Consider the following 20,685-nt stretch of genomic DNA (forward strand, 5'->3'; position numbering starts at 1 on the left):
AAATAAACATTGAAAAAAAAATTTTTTTTTAAATAAAAAAAATAAAAAATAAAAAAAAAAGATTGGGCTGGCTTGACGCGTGGGGAGGTGTTTGGGGAGGGGCTGCCGATGCCCTGCGAAGTCCCCCTGCCCATCTCGTGGCCTGAAGCGGCAGCCAGGTCTCAGCCACCTCCCCAGGGCTACTTGATGTGTCACACGGTGCCCTAGTGTCACATCACTGTCCCCAAGGTGTTTGCCGACCATCCTTCCTCACCCTGCCTTCTTTCCTTTTCAGCATCGTGGTAGTGCCGGAAGAACGCCGTGTCAGCAAGCTGAGAGGGAAACTGAGGCAAGATGTCGGGCCGGAGCGGGAAGAAGAAAATGTCCAAGCTGTCCCGTTCAGCCAGGGCCGGTGTCATCTTCCCCGTGGGGAGGCTGATGCGTTACCTGAAGAAAGGGACGTTCAAGTACCGGATCAGCGTGGGGGCTCCCGTCTACATGGCGGCCGTCATCGAGTACCTGGCAGGTAATGTGAACACGCGGGACAGGTCACCCACTCCCGGATCCCCACCCTCCCCTCTGTCCCTGCCACCCAGGGACAAAGAGGACAGCTTCCCTCTGTGGCTGGCTCCAGGGTACTGGGGGGTTGGTAACAGGGTTTCAGCTTGCCTGCTCGGCTCAGATTCGTTCTGCAGGCTTTAGGGGAGGGAAGAGGGCATAAATGGCAGATGATCAACATGGAAAGAAGAGAACCCACAATGCAGTGGCTTTTCTAGACCAGCCCCGAAAAATGTGTGTCTTGCTTTAGGCAAACCCAGGAGGTAAAAATCCAGGTTCCCACAGAAGAGAATCTACCGGGAGGATTGGGGGCTGCCGGGGGGCTATTCATTTTGTAACAGGGGGTCTGGTCTTTACTCTGAGGTCCTCACTGAGCATTGGGTTTCCTGGTGTATTGGAACCAGGGCTCAGTGTCCATGAATAGTGTTGGCCCAGCATCAGAACCATCTCCAGTTGGTTCCATGAAGCCCATCATGTCCCAGTTGCGCCCTCTTTTGTATACAATGGGTACACGAGGAATAGTTGCCCATGTTGGTTGTTAACATTATGTTTTTTTATTACAGAACGAGATTTTTGCTGTGGGTGGTCTTTATCTATTTGAATAGCTTTCTGTTTAGCTTTCTTCTTTTTTTTTTTTTTTAATTTTTTTTTTCAACGTTTATTTATTTTTGGGACAGAGAGAGACAGAGCATGAACGGGGGAGGGGCAGAGAGAGAGGGAGACACAGAATCGGAAACAGGCTCCAGGCTCTGAGCCATCAGCCCAGAGCCTGACGCGGGGCTCGAACTCACGGACCGCGAGATCGTGACCTGGCTGAAGTCGGACGCTGAACCGACTGCGCCACCCAGGCGCCCCTAGCTTTCTTCTTCTTGTTCTCTTCTGTCAGAGTAAAACAGACACCATACTTCAAAATTTCCAGGATGCTTTTAAAATATATATAAATATATAAAATATTTTAAGATAAAATATATAAGAATAAAAATATGTATAAGTAAGTGCGAGTAGCTCCTTAAGGGGTCATTTCAGCCACGAGCAACAATGTCTCTGACTTTGCCCGGGGTGCCAGGTTTAAATTTTTGGGAAGCCCCCTATAAAGCAAACCTCCCCAAACTGTCTCTCTGAGAAACCGAGCCGCCTGCGGCCACAGTATGAAAACCCACGGGGGTGTGGCAGGGCTAGACCCAGCTTCTATCCCCAGGTCCCTTTTCCCCCTCCTCCTTCTCCCTCAGGGGCAATGTCTTCCTCCCTCTTAGATGCTCAGTCCTGTTCTGCCCTCTTGGTCCCCCATCCGTCACAATGAAAGGCTTACCTTGGTCCACCAGTGGATACCTTCATCCCTGGGGCTCCTGTCCCTCAGGCAGACCTCAGCATCTTAAGCCTGTTCCTTATCGGGAAATGAAAGGCTTGTCTCTGAGCCAAAAGTTCTTCATGGGCACCTTTTAGGAGGGCTCTAAAGTTGGTTCAGTCCAGCATGAGAAAGCAGTGTTTTTAAAGTGCCAGCCACTCCCGGGATCTTGTTGACAAGGTCCCACGTGGGGCCTGAGACTTGGCCTTTCTTTCTTTTTTTCTTTTTCTTTCTTTCTTTCTTTCTTTCTTTCTTTCTTTCTTTCTTTCTTTTTAATGTTTATTTTTGAGAGACAGTGTGAGCAGGGAAGGGGCAGAGAGAGAGAGGGAGACACAGAACAGAATCCAAAGCAGGGTTCAGGCTCTGAGCTGTCAGCACAGAGCCCAGTGCGGGCCCCAAACCCATGAACCACAAGATCATGACCTGAGCCAAAGTCGGATATTTAAGCGACTGAGCCACCCAGGCGCCCCAAGACTCGACCTTTCTAATGGGCTCCCAGTTGATTCTGATGCTGGTCTTGGGACCACTCAGAGGAGCGATACTGTGGCTAGTCTTGTAGCAGCAGCCTAAAGACTTGGGGAATGCTTTAAAATACAGGATCCTGGCTGCATCCCCCAGCCCCCCACATACACATGGTGTGGTCTGATTCACCGGGTTTGGAATGGGACCCAGGAATCTGATGGAAAAATCTGCTGGCTCAGGGAGGGAGAGGCAAATGAACCTTTAAAACTACCTGTTAGGATGGGGAAAAACTGAGAGCTTTCCCCCTGAGATCAGGAACACGACAGGGATGTCCACTCTCATTGTTGTCGTTTAACATAGTGTCATTTAACGTAGTACTGATCAGCAATCAGACAACAAAAAGAAATCAAAGGCGTCAAAATTGGCAAAGAAGAAGTCAAACTTTCACTTTCGCAGACAACATCATACTCTACATGGAAAACCCGACAGACTCCACCAAAAGTCTGCTAGAACTGATACATGAATTCAGCAAAGTCACAGGATACAAAATCACTGTACAAAAATCAGCTGCATTTTTATACACCAATAAGGAAGCAAAAGAAAGAGAATTCAAGAAATCGATCCCTTTTACAATCACACCAAGAATCATAAAATACCTAGGAATAAACTTAACCAAAGATGTGTAAGATCTGTATGCTGAAAACTATAGAAAGCTTATGGAGGAAATTGAAGAAGGCACAAAGAAATGGAAAAACATTCCATGCTCATGGATTGGAAGAATAAATATTGTCAAAATGTCAATACTACCCAAAGCTATCTACACATTCGATGCAATCCCAATCAAAATTGCACCAGCATTCTTCTCAAAGCTAGAACAAGCAGTCCTAAAATTTGTATGGAACCAAAAAAGACCCCGAATAGACAAAGTAATATTGAAGAAGAAGACCAAAGCAGGAGGCATCACAATCCCAGACTTTAGCCTCTACTACAAAGCTGTATTCGTCAAGACAGCATGGTACTGGCACAAAAACAGACACATAGACCAATGGAATAGAGTAGAAAACCCAGAATTGGACCCACAAATGTGTGGCCAACTAATCTTTGACAAAGCAGGAAAGAGTATCCAGTGAAAAAAAGACAGTCTCTTTAACAAATGGTGCTGGGAGAACTGGGCAGCAACATGCAGAAGGTTGAAACTAGACCACTTCCTACACCATTCACAAAAATAAACTCAAAATGGGTGAAAGACCTGAATGTGAGACAGGAAACCATCAAAATCCTAGAGGAGAAAGCAGGAAAAAAATCTCTCTGATCTCAGCCGAAACAATTTCTTACTCGACACATCTCCAAAGGCAAGGGAATTAAAAGCAAAAATGAACTATTGGGACCTCATGAAGATCAAAAGCTTCTGCACTGCCAAGGAAACAATCAAAACTAAAAGGCAACCAACAGAATGGGAAAAGATATTTGCAAATGACATATCAGACAAAGGGCTAGTATCCAAAATCTATAAACAGCTCACCAAACTCCACACCCGAAAAACAAACAATCCAGTGAAGAAATGGGCAGAAGACATGAATAGACACTTCTCCAAAGAAGACATCCGGATGGCCAACAGGCACATGAAAAGATGCTCAATGTCGCTCCTCATCAGGGAAATACAAATCAAAACCACACTCAGATATCACCTCACGCCAGTCAGAGTGGCTAAAATGAACAAATCAGGAAACTATAGATCCTGGAGAGGATGTGGAGAAACGAGAATCTTCCTGCACTGTTGGTGGGAACGCAAACTGGTGCAGCCGCTCTGGAAAACAGTGTGGAGTTTCCTCAAAAAATTAAAAATAGATCTACCCTATGACCCAACAATAGCACTGCTAGGAATTTACCCAAGGGATACAGGAGTGCTGATGCATGGGGGCACTTGTACCCCAATGTTTACAGCAGCACTTTCAACAATAGCCAAACTATGGAAAGAGCCTAAATGTCCATCAACTGACGAATGGATAAAGAAGATGTGGTTTATATATACAATGGAATACTACTTGGCAATGAGAAAGAATGAAATCTGGCCATTTGCAGCAATGTGGATGGAACTGGAGGGAATTATGCTGAGTGAAATAAGTCAGTTAGAGGACAGATGTCATATGTTTTCACTCACATATGGATCTTGAGAAACCTAACAGAAGACCATGGGAGAAGGGAAAGGGAAAAAAATAGTTACAGAGAGGGAGGGAAGCAAACCATAAGAGACACTTAAATACACAGAGCAAACTGGAGGTTGATGGGGGCTGGGGGAGAGGGGAAAGTGGGTGATGGGCACTGAGGAGGGCCCCTGTTGGGATGAGCACTGGGTGTTGTATGGAAACGAATTTGACAATAAATTATATTAAATGAATAAATAAATATAAGTATAAAACAATAAAAAAATTAAAAACTCCATCAGAGGGGGAAAAAACATTAAAAAAATAAAAATAAAACTACCTGTTAGGTCCGTATCACCCGGTGAGGCTGGAAGGCACTGAGTAACCAGAGATCCCACAGCCTCCGAGAAGGGAGCTGGGGTTCCCTGAGGTCCCTCAACCCTAAGCCACATACTTTCTGCTATACTACATTGCCCCATTGTAATGTTTGTGTAACCAAAGGAAGTACATCCTATGCCTCTACTTGGTGAAGGTCTGAACTTTGTGCATAACAGAGCAAAATGTGGCCCTTTGCATCACGGGCGTCTCTGTTAGTCTTTGGCTCCAATCAAATCTTATATTTTCCCATTCATTCGTTTAACAAATATTTATTAAGCGTCTACATGTCAATGTACACAGTAAGTCCTTAGACTATTCCCTGGGGGTAGAACTGGATCACTGATAGGGTTTTTAATTTATCTTGGATTAGAGCCACCAGACCCCAAAGCAATGCATACTAAAGCCTGAACATCACCTTCTGGAATGTCAGCCAAAACATCTTCAGAGATTTGTAGTATCCCCCGAGGTAGAACATCGCCTTATTTCTCAAGTTGATTACTCACAATCCTCCCTTCGCTCGACAAACTTTCATTGAACACTTACCATATGCCAGGTGTTCTCGACGCTGAGGCTGCTATAGCACTGAGACCAAGACAGAATCCAGGAATCCCTGCCCTCGAGCAGGTGCATTCTGGGGACGAGAAATGGCAAACACATAGAAGTGAAGGGTGTGTGGTTCTCAGATGGTGATAAGTGCTAGGGGACAAATAAAGCCAGGAAAGAGATAGAGTGTTCCAGGAATGGGGAGGTGAGGGGGGTTGTGAATAGTGCTGGTCTGGAGGTCCCACTGAGGGGGAGGCAGGGAGCGGGCACGCGCATGTCTGCGGGCTGGTGCTCCGGGCAGGGGGACGGCAGGAGCAGTGTGTTGGAGGAGCAGCAGTGGGCCAGGGGGTTGGGGCCCCGGGAGGGGTTGGACTGTAAGTGAGGCTTGAGAAGTGAGGCTGGTGGGAGCTAAGAGCTTGCAGTGGGAGTTCTGAGGGGTTTTGAGCAGAAGCAGAAGTGATCTGACCTTGGGGGGCGGGGCTGCTAGGGCGGAAGCAGGCAAAGTGCAGAGGAGGTGTAGAGACGTGGTCAGAGTACCCAAAAGCCAACAGGGTTTGCCAGTGGCTTGGACATGAAATAGAAGGGGGTGCATGAAATGACCGGGGCGCCTGGGTGGCTCAGTGGGTTAAGCGTCCGACTCTTGATGTCAGCTCAGGTCACGATCTCACGGTTCATGAGTTCAAGCCCCACATCGGGTTCGTGCTGACAGTCACTTGGGATCCTCTCTCTCCCTCTCTTCCTGCCCCTCCCTCTCTCTTTCTTTCTCAAAAAAATGATAAATTTTTTTTAAAAAGACGAAGAAGAGAGGATGAGTACCTGGAAGGATGCCATTGCCAATATGACTCCTTCCCCCCCGGGGCCAGTCTCAGCACCCAGGTCAAGTGGAGGAGGCGACATTGGTCCTCTGAAGCCCAGGCCTGTGTTCTCTGTGTCCCTTCCTTCTCTTCCTGTCAGTTTAAATCTGGTGCATCCGTTCACCAGCTCTGTTACCTTGGGCTGATTCCTGAACCTCTCTGAGTTTCCAGTGCTTCCAGAACTAACTCGTTCAACTCCATACATGAGCTAGCCCGTGGATAATGCCTGGTTTATAGGATACACTCAATAAATGGTAATTCTTCTGCTCTCCCGTCTGTTAAGAGCTGATGAAATCACCCAGGGCAAAGTATAATGGCTAACTCTGTTAAAGTGTTGTATTTTCGGGCTGTGCTTGCATTTTACTGAGACAAGAAGTTTTAAGCCAAAGGAATGAATCACTATTGGTAGAATTGCAGGCCATTGTTGAGAAAGTAAAAGGGCAGTTTTTGTTACTTTGGGGGTGGGAGGTGGACACCAATTGATTTTGCTCAGGAAAAAAGATTCAAAGCATGAGAGCCTCCTGTCATCCTGGAAATGACCTTCAACACTCATGACGCAGATCTTGACTGAGTTTCTTCCTTGGGTCAGGCCTTGAAGATGCGGAGGAGGGCAGACATGCGTGGCCCCCCCTCCGAAGGCTGGGCTTGCATACCAGCAGAGCGGACAAGCATTAAGCACAACACAGCAAGATGGGCATGCATGTTGGGCAGGAAAGTCACAGGAGCTTGGGGAGGGTCTGTAGGGGTGGGGTGCCGGGGGCTGCCTATTGTAAAGTAAGAGTTGTTAGGACCTAAACCAGGTGTGCAACCTTGGTTTTTCTTAAGCTGATTGATTTAAAATCCTGATGACTGGGCTCACCCCCAGAGATTCTGGGGCTATGTTTGGGACATCAGGAGGGTTTTTTTTTATTTATTTATTTTGAGAGAGAGAGAGAGAGAGAGAGAGAGAGAGTGTGTGTGTGCGTGTGTGTGTGCAGGGGAGGTGCAGAGGGAGAGGGAGAGAGAGAATCCCAAGCAGTCTCCACACTGTCAGCACAGAGTCCGACATAGGGCTCAAACCCACAAACCAGGAGGTCATGACCTGAGCCGAAATCAAGAGTTGGACGCTTACCCGACTGAACCACCCAGGTGCCCCTCCCTCAAATGGTTTTGATGGCAACCAGAGTGGGGAATTAGTAGGAATTGAGTAGATTCTGATGGGGGTGTTGAGCTAGGGGGAGAGTTTCAGGCGGGGTAGGAACAAGGGTGAAGGCCCACAGCGTGTGTCCCCAACTGGAGCCTGGAGGAAGTTCGTGCCCAGAGCAGAGCTGGGAAAAGGGAAGGGGTGAGAGATGAGATCGCAGTGGGCAGGCAGGTCCTTGAGGGCCATGATGAAAATGTATACGCTGTGCACACACAGGTACACACACCCGTTGGGGGGAGGCCTAGAAGGGAGGAGGTGGCATTTGGGGGACATCACTTGGGCTTTGGGAAGTGGCAGGAAGCAAGATCAGAGTCCAGGAAACCACTGGGGGCTGTTTTTGTGTCACTTCTGAGAATTGACAGTGGCCAGGACAGGGCTGTCCAGAGGGGGTGATGAGAAGGAATGGACAAATTGGGGAGGTTATCGGCGGAGGGGGGTAGAGTCAGCTCTACTCAATGATGATTAGATGGGGAAAGGGGTGTCAAGGAAGGCACAAGTCTTTCAGCCTTGGGGGGCTACTTTCTTTCCAGCCACGCTGCCATGGGTTGAGGAATGGGCATGGGGACTGCACTCCAAGGGGAGAATTGGAGAATTTACATATGGAGCCTGACCAAGAGAAACAGAAGAGGAAAGTAGCTGGCGAATGAGAATGGGGCCCGTAGCTGAAGCAGGCAATAGTGGGGGAGAAACGGGGCGGGGCGAGGGGCTCAGGGGGACCCGTAGGGCTCCGGTCTCTGCAAGGTGTCCTGGAGGACAGATTCTGGCTCTGCCACCTATCAGCTAAGGACTGTGAGTGTGTCGCTTTACCCTCATAGTGTCATGGTGAGAATTACATAAGATAATGCATGAAAGGCACTTAGCTGATAATGCATGAAAGGCACATAGCACCGCTTGGGACTCATGGTAGCAACCCACCCATAGGGCTATTGTTGTTATTGAGTGAAGCCTTATAGACATGTCTAGAGCCATCAGGGAGCTGGAAGCTGGAGGTGCAGACACGGGCACTGTGGGGAGACTGCAATAAAGGCCGGGAGAGTGAGTGAGGTCACCCAGAGAAGAGTGTGACGACGACAAGACTGGGGAGCCCAGGACCGGCCCTGGCAACATCTGCATGTGTGGGTTTCTGAGCCAAGTAGGGGGAAGGCATGGCGAGGGAGACCGAGGAGGACAGCAGAGAGGAGGGAGGAAAGGCTCACGGGAGAGTCGGTGCCGGGGAAACCAAGGGAGAGTAACTAACCCTCAAAGGTGACGCCAATAAAACCAGACGGGGGCAACAGATCTAGCCATCTCAAGGTCATGGTGACCCCGGTGAGAACGGGCTGGGTGGTCAAAGCCAAACTGCAGTGGGCTGGGGAGTTGGAGCTGTGGCCAGGAGACCAAGTGGGTGGGGACTATTTTAGGGAGTTTGGCTCAAAAGAAGGGAAGAGAGAAGTCGATAGCTGGTGGTGCGGCAGGTGGGAGGGGGTGCGACACGGAATAAGCTTGAGCCTGGGGTCCTCAGATTCTGTCTTCAACTTCCCGAGCCATACCTGAACCTCAGCATTTCCTTCCTCTATTTGTCGTGGGCAAGAAACCACAGTAGCGTGTCAGTGACACCTGGGACTTTTTGACCGACTGAAATCACTTCTTATTAGCTTCCCCTTGTTACAGATGTATAGAAATATCATTTGTACTTATCATTACTTCAGAATCACAGTAGTTAATAGACTAGATCTTGTTATTTAACGCGTTAATAAAGAAGCCCACGTGGGTATTGAGGAGGGCACTTGTTGGGATGAGCACTGGGTGTTGTATGGAAGCAATGAATCACGGGACTCCATCCCCAAGACCAAGAGCACAATGTACACGCTAATTTGACAATAAATTATATATATTTTTAAAACAAGCACACAGACTATTATATCCCAGATTTTTTTTATTTAAAAAAATTTTTTTAATGTTTATTTATTTTTGAGAGACAGAGAGAGAGAGAGAATGAGAGGCAGAGGGGCAGAGAGAGAGGGAGACACAGAATCCGAAGCAGGCTCCAGGCTCTGAGCTGTCAGCACAGAGCCCGATGCGGAGCTCGAACTCACAGACCGCGAGATCGTGACCTGAGCCGAAGTCAGAGGCTTAACGGACTGAGCCACCCAGGCGCCCCCCAGATTTTTTAATACTTGGAAAATTACATTTCAGTGTAATTGGTTTTCTCTGTCATCCTTTGTATTGTATTTTATGCATTTAAAACTTTATCCTGACACTCATTAGAGTGGCTAGTAAAAAAAAAAAAAATTACAATTATTGTTGAGGATGTAAAGAATTGGAACCCTCGTGCATTGCTGGTAGGAATATGAATTGGTGTAGTTGTTGTGGAACACAGTTTGGAATTCCTCAAAAAGTTAAACAAGGACGTGAACCAGGAAATCAAAGAAGAAATTTTTTCAAAGTACATGAAAACACAGTGGTCCAAAGTCTTTGGGATGCAGCATAAGAAATTCTAAGAGGAGAGTTTATAGCAACACAGGCCTCCTTAATAAGCAAGAAAAATCTCAAATAAACAACTTAACCTTACACCTAAAGGAACTAGAAAAAGAACAAACAAACCAGCAGAAGGGAGGAAATAATAAAGATTAGAGCAGAAGCGAATGATAGAGAAACTAAAAAAACAAAAAAAACAAAAAAAAAACAAAGAAACAAAAAAAACACACAAGAACAAAAAGCAAACAAACATAGTAAAACAGATCCATGAAATAAGGAACTGGTTCTTTGAAAAGATCAACAGCGTTAATAAACTAGGGAGTCAGATTTCCCAGAAAGGAAAGAGAAAGGACTCAAACAAAATCACCCGTGAGAGGAAAACTAGCAACCAACACTACAGAAATATAAACAGTTATAAGAGAATACTATGAAAAGCTATATGCCAATGAATTGGACAACCTGGAAGAAATGGATAAATTCCTAGAAACCTATAAACTACCAAAACCGAAGCAGGAAAAAATAGAAAATTTGAACAGACGGATAACCAGCAATGCAATTGAATCAGTTAGAAAAAAAAAAAACAAACCTCCCAACAAACAAAAGTTCAGGACCAGACATCTTCACGAGCGAATTCTATCAAACATTCAAGGAAGAGTTAATGCCTATTCTTTTCACACTATTCCAGAAAATATAAGAGGGAAGAAAACTTCCAAATTCATTCTATGAAGCCAGCATTACCCTGACACCAAAACCAGATAAAGACACCACAAAAGAGAGAGAGCCAGAGAGAGAGAACGACAGGCCAATATCCCTGGTGAACATGGATGCAAAAATCCTCCTCAAAATACCAAATCCAACAATACATTAAAAAAATCATAGGGGCGCCTGGGTGGCGCAGTCGGTTAAGCGTCCGACTTCAGCCAGGTCACGATCTCGCGGTCCGTGAGTTCGAGCCCCGCGTCGGGCTCTGGGCTGATGGCTCAGAGCCTGGAGCCTGTTTCCGGTTCTGTGTCTCCCTCTCTCTCTGCCCCTCCCCCGTTCATGCTCTGTCTCTCTCTGTCCCAAAAATAAATAAAAAACGTTGAAAAATTAAAAAAAAAAAAATCATAGACCATGATCAAGTGGGATTTATCTCCAGGATGCAAGGGTGGTTCAATATTTGCAAATCAGTGTATGTGATACATGTCATCAATGAGAGAAAGGATAAAAACCGTATGGTCATTTCCATAGATGCACAAAAAGCATTTGACAAAGTACAACATGCACTCATGATGAAAACCACAAAAGAAGAGGGTTTAGGGGGAACATACCTCAACATAAGAAAAGCCTTGTATGAAAAGCCCACAACCATCATCATCCTCAAAGGGGAAAAAACTGAAAGCTTTTCCCCTAAGGTCAGGAACAGGACAAGGACATCCACTGTCACCACTTTCATTGAACACAGTACTAGAAGTCCTAGCCCTAGCAATCTGACGACAAAAAAGAAATAAAAGGCATTCAGATTGGAAAGGAAGAAGTAAAACTTTCACTCTTAGCAGAGAACATGACACTCTATATAGAAAACCTTAAAAGACTCCACCAAAAAAGTATTGAAACTGATACACTGAATTCAGCAAAGTCACAGGATACAAAATCAATGTACAGAAATCTGTTGAATTTCTTTACACTAAAAATGAAGCAGCAGAAAGAGAAATTGAGAAACAATCCCATTTATACTTGCACCAAGGAGAACCAGATACCTAGGAATAAACTTAACCAAAGAGGTTAAGTCCTGTACTCTGAAAACTAAAACATTGATGAAAGAAATTGAGGAAGACACAAAGAAATGGAAAGATATCCCATGCTCATGGATCTGAAGAACAAACATTGTTAAAATGTCTATACTACCCAAAGCAGTCTGCACGTGTAATGTGATCCTCATCAAAACACCGACAGCATTTTTCACAGAACCGGAACAAACAATCCTAAAATTTTTATGGAACCCCAAAAGACCCCGAATAGCCAAAGCAATCCTGGAAAAGAAGAACAAAACTGGAGGCAGCACAATCCCAGACTTCAAGCTGTCTTGCAAAGCTGTAATCATCAAGACAGTATGGTACTGGCACAAACACAGACACATAGATCAAGAGAACAGAACGGAAAACCCAGAAATGAACCCACAATTATATGGTCGATTAATTTTTGACAAAGCAGGAAACGATCCAATGCGAAAAACACAGTCCCTTCAACAAATGGTGTTGGGAAAACTGGACAGCTTTCAGTAGAAAGGAGAGAAGAAGAACGCAAAAGAATGAGCTGGACCACTTTCTTGCACTATTGGCAGGAGTCAAACTGGTGCGGCCACTGTGGAAGACAGTATGGAGATTCCTCAAAAAGTTAAAAATAGAATGACTCTACAATCTAAAAAGTATAAAATCGCTAATTAAAAGGGACGCATGCACCCCTATGTTTATTGCAGCATGATTTACAATAGCCAATGTACGGAAACAGCCCAAGTGTCCATCCATAGATGAATGGATAAAGAAGAGGTGAGATACACACACACACACACACACACACACACACACACGCAGAGTGGAATATTACGCAGCCATAAAAAAGAATGACATCTTGCCATGTGTAACAACATGGATGGATCAAGAGAGTATTATGCTAAGTGAAATAAGTCATCCAGAGAAAGACAAATACAATATTATTTCACTCATATGTGGAATTTAAGAAACAAGACAAATGAGCAAAAAGAGAGAGACGAGCCAAGAAAGACTCTTAATTATAGAGAACATACTGATGGTTGCCAGAGGGGAGGGGGTGGGGAGGGTAATATATATGCTGGGGATTAAGGAGTGCACTTGTTGTGATGAGCCTGAATGATATATGGATTTGTTGAACCGCTGTATTATACATCTGAAACTGACATCACACTGTATGTTAACTATATTGCAATTAAAAGAAAATGCTTATTAAAAACAGAAGCTAAAGAGTCATGGAATTATCTTACGACCCAGCAATTCCACTTCTAGGTATATGCCCAAAAGAATTGAAATTAGAGACTTAAACACATATTTATACACAAACATTCATGCGGCATTACCACAATAGCCAAAAAATGGAAACAACTCGAGTGTCACCAGATGCGTGGATAAACAAGATGTGGGTCCACGCAGTGGAATATCATTCAGCCATAAAAAGGAATGAAAGTCTGAGGCACCCGGGCGGCTCCGTCGGTTAAGCGTCCAGCTACGGCTCAGGGCACGATCTCGCGGTTCGTGGGTTTGAGCCCCGCGTCAAGCTCTGGGCCGACAGCGCACAGCCTGCTTCCGATTCTGTGTCTCCCTCTCTCTCTCGGCACCTCCCCCACTGTCTCTCTCTCTCTCTCTCTCTCTCTCTCTCTCTCAAAAACTAAATAAACCTTGAAAAGAATTTTTTTTTAAGGAATGAAATTCTGACGCGTGCTACAGCATGGATGAGGCTTGAAGACTTTGTGCAAAAGGAGATGGAAATAAGCCAGCAGAGTAGTCAAGGGCAAAGAGACAGAAGGATGGGGCGCCTGGGTGGCGCAGTCGGTTAAGCGTCCGACTTCAGCCAGGTCACGATCTCGCGGTCCGTGAGTTCGAGCCCCGCGTCAGGCTCTGGGCCGATGGCTCGGAGCCTGGAGCCTGTTTCCGATTCTGTGTCTCCCTCTCTCTCTGCCCCTCCCCCGTTCATGCTCTGTCTCTCTCTGTCCCAAAAATAAATAAACGTTGAAAAAAAAAAATTTAAAAAGAGACAGAGGGGAGAGCGGCAGCTGTAGGGGCCGAGGGGGGCCGGGGTGGGATGGGCCTTAGAGTTTGATGGGCATGGAGCTTCCGGTTTAAGGAAGATGAAGGGCAGGAGGTGGATGGCGGTGATGGTGGCCCAATATTGTGAATTACTGAATGCCACTGAGTTATTCGCCTGGAAATGGTCAGAATGGTCAATTTCATGCCACGCCTGTTTTACCACAATGAAAGGAAGAGCCGCCATTATTCTGAGAAGGGGCCCACAGGCCTCACCAGCCTACCAGAGGGATTCCCCTGGCAGAAGGGGAGAGGCCGGAGACAAGGAGCTCATCGGGGAGATGGGGCCCCCGGGGACCCCAGAGCTGGCTGGAGGCTCTGGTCAGGGGGGAAGCTCCCTCCCCAGGCTCCCAGAAGGAGAGGGGCTGCCGGGGACAGATGAGCACACCACAGCGTCCCATCGGCCTCTGGCAGACACCCTCCTCCTCCACGTAGAGCATCCCCTTCGCCGACTCTCCAAGCTGAACCTCCTAAGGCAGCTTTTAAGTTGCACTGTTCCGCTCTTACCTCCTGCCCTGATGTCAATAGCAGTGACCTGGAATTTGCCCGCTGATGTCCTGGCAGTGGGCCAGGACAGGGTCGACCAGGCCTGGGTCGGCGATTTCCCGTGGCCAGCTTACCACTCCCTTCAGATTCATGACTGGGGTCTCTGACGATCCTCCCTCCCACTCAGTGCCTCAGAAAGGGAACCTAGGGCCACATGAAGGGCCAGTAAGAGAAGGCTTGGGGATGGGGGGCTTACTTAGCCGAAAAAGAAAGTTGCACAAATTTTCAGCTACTCTGGGTGAGAGAGAGCAGTCTGCCTGCCTGATTTCTCCAGACTGGCCTCCTGGCTGGGCCTGGGTTCACACATCACCCCGATGCTAGAGCCATGAGGTGTGTCTATCCCCAAAAAAGGAGGAGGTGACACAATCTGGCACATGCTGGACCGTTCATCTAGAACGTCCTTTCCACCTGAGACGTCCCAAGCCTCCCAGAACGGACAGCGCATTCATACTTTACTTTGTCGATCTGTAAAACGTTGAACCAGTGCACGTCTCCAATGTTAGCGAGGGAAAATGGACTAAAAAAGCAAGCCCGAAATTCTGGGAAATAATTTTGTTTTTACCACCAGTAGATACAATGTAAATGTAAGATGTTGAAAATGAAGAATTGAAATCGTTTTTATGGTGAGAAAATGTTCTGCAACATTTTTTAATTGAAAGGATAAATAGGTTTTTTAAAAAGCTTGAATCTCAGGGTGACTTAAGTCATTGTGCCACATAGAAGACCTTCGTTGACATCATTTCAGACAATTGGGACTACCCAGTTAACACAAACACTTTTTTATCTAATGATTTTCATTTATAATATTTATGTTTTGAAAAGATCCCTTTGGCAGCCAGGGCCACACGTACGGTTGTGCAGGTTGTACACTGTGCAAGGGCACGCATCGAAGGGAGTATCGTTCGCATCACAGATCTCAAAGATTTGTGTGTGTATTACGAGCATTCCCGGCAGATGGCAGTAAAGGGTATTGTTCTAGAGAAGTAAAGCATCTGGCAGAAGGAATGTCTTTTTCTAATTTGTACAAAGGCACCTATGGGCCAGCAGTGGCCTCTCTGCCATGGATCTGGAGGAGGACAAAAATGGGGGCGGGGAAACCACTTGGACAGCCATTACAATTATCTGGGCTCAAAGAGAAGAGAGCCTTAACTCAAGTAATGGCAATAGGTGTGGAGAAGTTGGCCAAAGGTGTGTGATTGATTCTCAGGTCTCCGGTAGGAGCTGTGTGCGAATGGTGTGCCGACCCCAAGGGGGATGATTTGGATTTGGGGATGCGGTGAGTTTGATTGACCTGTGGAACACCAGGTGAGGCTGTCCAGGTGACATCACGGCAGGAGGTACAGATCTGATAACATGGGCAAGGGTGGCTCGAGCCATGAATGGATGGGTTTTCCCAGAAGACTGCATGGCCTGAGCAGACCAGAGGGCCCAGATGGTCCTCGGGGTCACCGTCACCTCATGGGCAAACAGGCAAGAAAGAAGGGGCTAAGGAAGGAGACAGTCTTGAAGGAGCGGCCACTCCATGCCCCCTGTCCCAGCCCTACATGTGCTGTGCTGTCTCCCATGTCCTGTGGGCCGGGATGTCTAACGTTGCTTTAGATCCTGGACAAAAGGAGAGGACACGGCTCTTCCAAAATTATGTGCACGATGAGCTTTCCAACATCCCTTTTGGCTAGAGAAATCTTTTTTTTTTTTTTTTTTACTACCGAATTCTAAGCTGTATTCCAGATGCTTCCTATAGCTGGAGGTGTGACTTCCGAGAATATAGACTTCCGTGGAAATCTCCACCAGTTAACAGAATAATAACCTTCTCACAGAATTTTCAGCAAAACGCCTTTGGGCTCTATAAATCCGTTTTTCCTACTGACTTCCAGCAGAAGGGTACTTGTGCTCTCAAGACCAGTAAAATCACTCGAGAATGTAACTACTGTAAACAGTTCCTGTGACTATATTTGTCATAATGACATTGGAAAAATATTAATAGTGATTGTTATTTCAGACATTTAAACCGTGAAGTCCTTGTCCCAAGGCGTGTCCAGACTAAACATCCTGCAGAGAAGAGAAGTCCCAGATCTAGATTTTCAGCTGTGTATTATTAAAGAGTTTTTCTCCTTGGGGCACCTGGGTGGCTCAGTCGGTTAAGTCTTGATTTCGGCTCAGGTCATGATCTCACGGTTCATGAGATCGAGCCCCGCCTCAGGCTCTGTGCTGTCATCGTGGAGCCTGCATGCGATTCTGTCTGTCTTTGCCCCTTCCCTCCACCCTCTAAATATATAAATTAAAAAATTTTTTTTAAGTTTTCCTAGAAAAAAAACTCTACCTCTGCTTTTACACTAGAGCACAGAATCAAGGTTTTCTCTCTTATAACTGATTTCGGAAGGGCAGGTCCAGAAGCCCAGTGGCCTCCCGCCGAGCCTTGCCTGTGTGCCCCGCGTGGGTCTGCCTGCTGAATCACCGCCCTTCGTCTCCGGCCGAGCTGCCTTTGATTCCGGCAGACTGTCCATCTGTGAATCCAGTGTCCGTGCCTCCGTCTGTCAGGCTGAAAATAACCTGACCCCGGGGGCTTCCCGAAGGCTCCAGATCTGTAAGGCTTCCCATTTAGCGCTGCCTCTCATGCTGACAGCTAATTTGAGGAACTCAGCAGGATGCTTAACGTCTTCCTCTCAGGGCAGGTGACACAGGCCGGAAAGTGATAGCCCAAGATGCTAAATTAAATTCAGTCGCTCAGAAGCTTAAAATTGGGAGGCTCCTTGACCCCATCCAATCTGGAATAGAAAAGAGTGAGTGTTCCTTCCTCCCGGGTGTGGGACCCCCAAGCTGGGCAGGGGCAGATAACTCCTTCTTATTGGGCACAATGGGGAACTGCACACTTACCCTAGAGTCAGAAAAGGAAGCCCATCTGTGAAAGTTTTAGAGCCACAATTCTCCATGATGCGAACCCTTCTTTTAAGGGAAGGAAAGGGCTGGGCAGCAGCTTGAATGCAGCCAACCAGATGATCTAATAGGGCATGAATTTCAAATACTCTATCCCATTGTCCCAACAAGTATGCCCACACTTCTTCAACCACGGCCCCCCAGGCTCGGATTCAGAAAATGTCACCGTCACCGTATAAATGGATCGTTGGTAAACACAATATGCATTGCTTAATAATCTGGAAAAGATGTTGTGAGAGTGAATTCGCAGTGATTTAGCGCCTTCCATTATGGAAATTCCATATAAATATTTAACTCTAATGCTTACTTTATTCTAATTTTTTGTTAATCACATTTGCTTAGTTAATACGGCACACTTAGGCAGTTTTTTATTGCCATAGATTTTTATGAGTGATGGCAATTTTATGTGCTATTTATTTGAAATTAGGTTGATTGTGAAGATTCGCACAGAATCGCCTGTTAATTTTAGGGCTTAGCGTTTATGCCATTGTACCAGCAAATTCTCCCAACACACACGCACGCACACACACACTTTGCCGCCACATTATCAGTGAGACAACACATTGGCACATTGCCTCTAGTTTTCTAAGGGAAAGAATTTTTCTTTGAGGGCTCATTAATACTTTTGAAGGCAGACAAATTTGATTAGCAGAACATCCCTCTGAAATTGAGGAGGAAAGAAATAGGAGACAGAGGAGGAAGGGGAAAACAAACAGACGGTATGGAACCAAGTCTACAGATTTTTTTTTTTAATTTTGACTAAAAATTGTGATAACAGGGGCACCTGGGAGGCTCAGTCGGTTGAGCGTCCGACTTCGGCTCAGGTCATGATCTTGTGGTTCACGAGTTCGAGCCCCACAGCAGGCTTTCCGTTGTCGGCTCAGAGCCTGGAGCCTGCTTCAGATCCTCTGCCCGCCTCTCTGCCCCTTCCCGGCTTGCACTCTCTCAAATATAAATAAACACTATTTTAAATTTTAAATAAATAAATAAATACAAATTTTGATGACATGTAAAATAGTTTCAGGAAAATTCTTCTTTATCGACTCTTTTATTTTTTTAATTTAATTTTATTTTCATCTTTTATTTTATCTTTGAGAGAGGGAGACACAGAGCATGAGCAGAGGAGGGGCAGAGAGAGAGGGAGACACAGAATCCGAAGCAGGCTCCAGGCTCCGAGCTGTCAACACAGAGCCGGACACGGGGCTCAAACTCATGAACGACCAGATCATGACCTGAGCTGAAGTCGAACGCTTAACCGACTGAGCCACCCAGGCGCCCCTCAACTCTTTTACATTTATCAGATGACATGTTTCTTAAACGTGCTTAGTCATGCTTAGATCCTAAGGGATATGTGGAAACCCCCCAAGCCCCAAATACCTTCCTTTCCAGGCTTTGTAGGTATCCCTGTTCAGAATTCACTTTCTGGGCTAAGCATATCCTCACCCCACGGTACAAGTTAGTTTTTCCCATCCCTTTCCTTTAGGACAGGAGGGACCTAGGGCACCAAGCAAGGAAGAAAGGGAGATTCTAAAAAGGGTCCCAATGGGTACCAAAGACAGACTTTAACCTACCTCACTATGGCCCTCTCTCCTTAGGCTAAAAGAAACTCAGGTCCTATGTTAGGGCTCTGTATTGGTCGGAATTAACTCCTGCTTAACAAGAATTAACTCCTGTGGCTTAAACAAGAGAGTTTGTCTCTCTCCTCATACAAAATAAGTCTATAGAAGACCGCCCGGGAGTAAGGACAGTCTAGTCAGGAGTCACCACCATCATAAGAAACTCCAGTTCCTTCTATCTTGCTCTTCCTCTTGGCCAAATCCAGCCATCACGTCCCCAGTCTGCCAGCAGAAAGGGAAGAAGGTACATTCCCTTCATTGATGGGCATTTTTGGAAGCACCATACAGTATAATTACTTGTCTTTCATTGGCCAGAATGTAATCACATGACCACAGTTCTCAACAAGGGAGGTTGGGAAATCCTGTCTTCCTTCCTGTGTTTATGGGCTCAACAAAAAAAATCAGAGGTCCAAATATTAAGGAAGATGGCGCAGAATTAATGTCGAGGGCAACTCGAAGACTACCACAGGATCGTCTATCAGGTCTTGCTTAAATATCTTACTCATCTGGAACCTGAGTTCTTTCCAGCATTCTGGATTTCTTTCCAGGCCCAGACATGAGACTGACAAACGAATAAATGTGATCCAGTTCAGAGACCATTTCCAAAGAAAAGCCCCAAAAACCTCAGACCCCATTCTGTAGATTGCCTATTAACTCCCTCTTGTGATTTCAGCGGAAATTCTAGAATTGGCTGGGAATGCCGCAAGGGACAACAAGAAGGCCCGGATAGCCCCAAGACACATCCTGCTAGCAGTTGCCAACGATGAGGAACTCAATCAGGTAGGTCTGTCTGAAGCACGGACACAAGCCGCAGAATGGGTTTGCCAAACACACTGTTGCATGCGGACCCCGTTGGTTATAAGTCATTCCTGCTACAGTTCCCAATCACATTAATACAACAAATTTTCCAGATCATGTAAGAGATGAAGAAATCCCGCTAGCTATATCACTCAGATAGAAAATAAAATTGCCTCTGGAAATGACCCATTATATATTTGGGTCTTTCCAGACCTTCCTGTCCTCTCTAAAAGCAAGCTCTCCATGTAGCTGGGGAAGGTGCCTTGCATATATGTTGTTCATGATTTCTTCGCGCAAACATCGTTGACAACTCATTCTGATGAGGGCAGGAGAATCTTCTCTATATTACGGAACTAACTCCAAAGTTGCCGTGAATGCCTCTCCCAGGAAGTGCTAGATAGTCCGTAGATAGTCCAAGAATTTGTATTCTAATGTTGTTCTTTTCAAATTGTGTGTGATGTGAAGAATCAGTTCTTATCTCCAATCCATCGTGGACTGATAATTTCCAAAAATACAATAAAAAATAATTGCTAGAAAAGTTTTTAAAAAACAACATACCAACCACAAGCCACAATCTTTTGGTATTAGATCCAATAGATCTACGATACCTCTGTCAGGTTGCTGTAAAAGTTTCTGGACTCTTCCTTGCAATTCCTGTATCTCTTTTGACCCTGACAGTAACTCTAACTGTCCATGGACCCGCCCTGGTTGCAGACCTTGTAGACAGGCACTACTTGGGGATGTGCAGACTATATTAATGCAGTAGTACATGTCAATTGTTTAGAAAGTAAACGTATTAATTGAGAGGTGCATGGTCAAACACATTTTACTGATGGAATGCGTGATCAGGAGTGTGGAGGTCTGTTGTTAACTGGGTCTAGCCCTAACATCGACCTTTGAACCCAGTTTTGTCAAGCTGTGCTCCCTCCCTGAGCAACAGCCCTGGTTTCAGCCTCCTTACCCTTTCATCTTCCCTTGTTGGTTTTGCTTTCTGTATGAGACCATAGGATGCCATGATACCTACAGAGACTCGCTCTACCAGTGGAACAGGAAAGCTAGTTAAACCACCCATC

At 46.0% G+C, this 20,685-nt stretch overlaps 1 protein-coding gene across 1 annotated transcript in view; it reads left to right on the plus strand.

The window, feature by feature from the left end:
* Positions 1-20,685, plus strand: part of MACROH2A2 (macroH2A.2 histone) — a 59,085-nt gene that overhangs the window by 21,310 nt on the left and 17,090 nt on the right. Inside the window, exons 2-3 of the mRNA XM_086679891.1 lie at positions 275-505; positions 19,488-19,594. Of these exons, the coding sequence (XP_086536017.1) occupies positions 334-505; positions 19,488-19,594 (279 nt within the window). The 5' untranslated portion in view covers positions 275-333. The remainder of the gene's footprint in view (positions 1-274; positions 506-19,487; positions 19,595-20,685) is intronic.

Source organism: Puma concolor, chromosome D2, assembly GCF_028749965.1.
Source record: "Puma concolor isolate L17-30 chromosome D2, mPumCon1.1.hap2, whole genome shotgun sequence".
Lineage (NCBI taxonomy): Eukaryota > Metazoa > Chordata > Mammalia > Carnivora > Felidae > Puma > Puma concolor.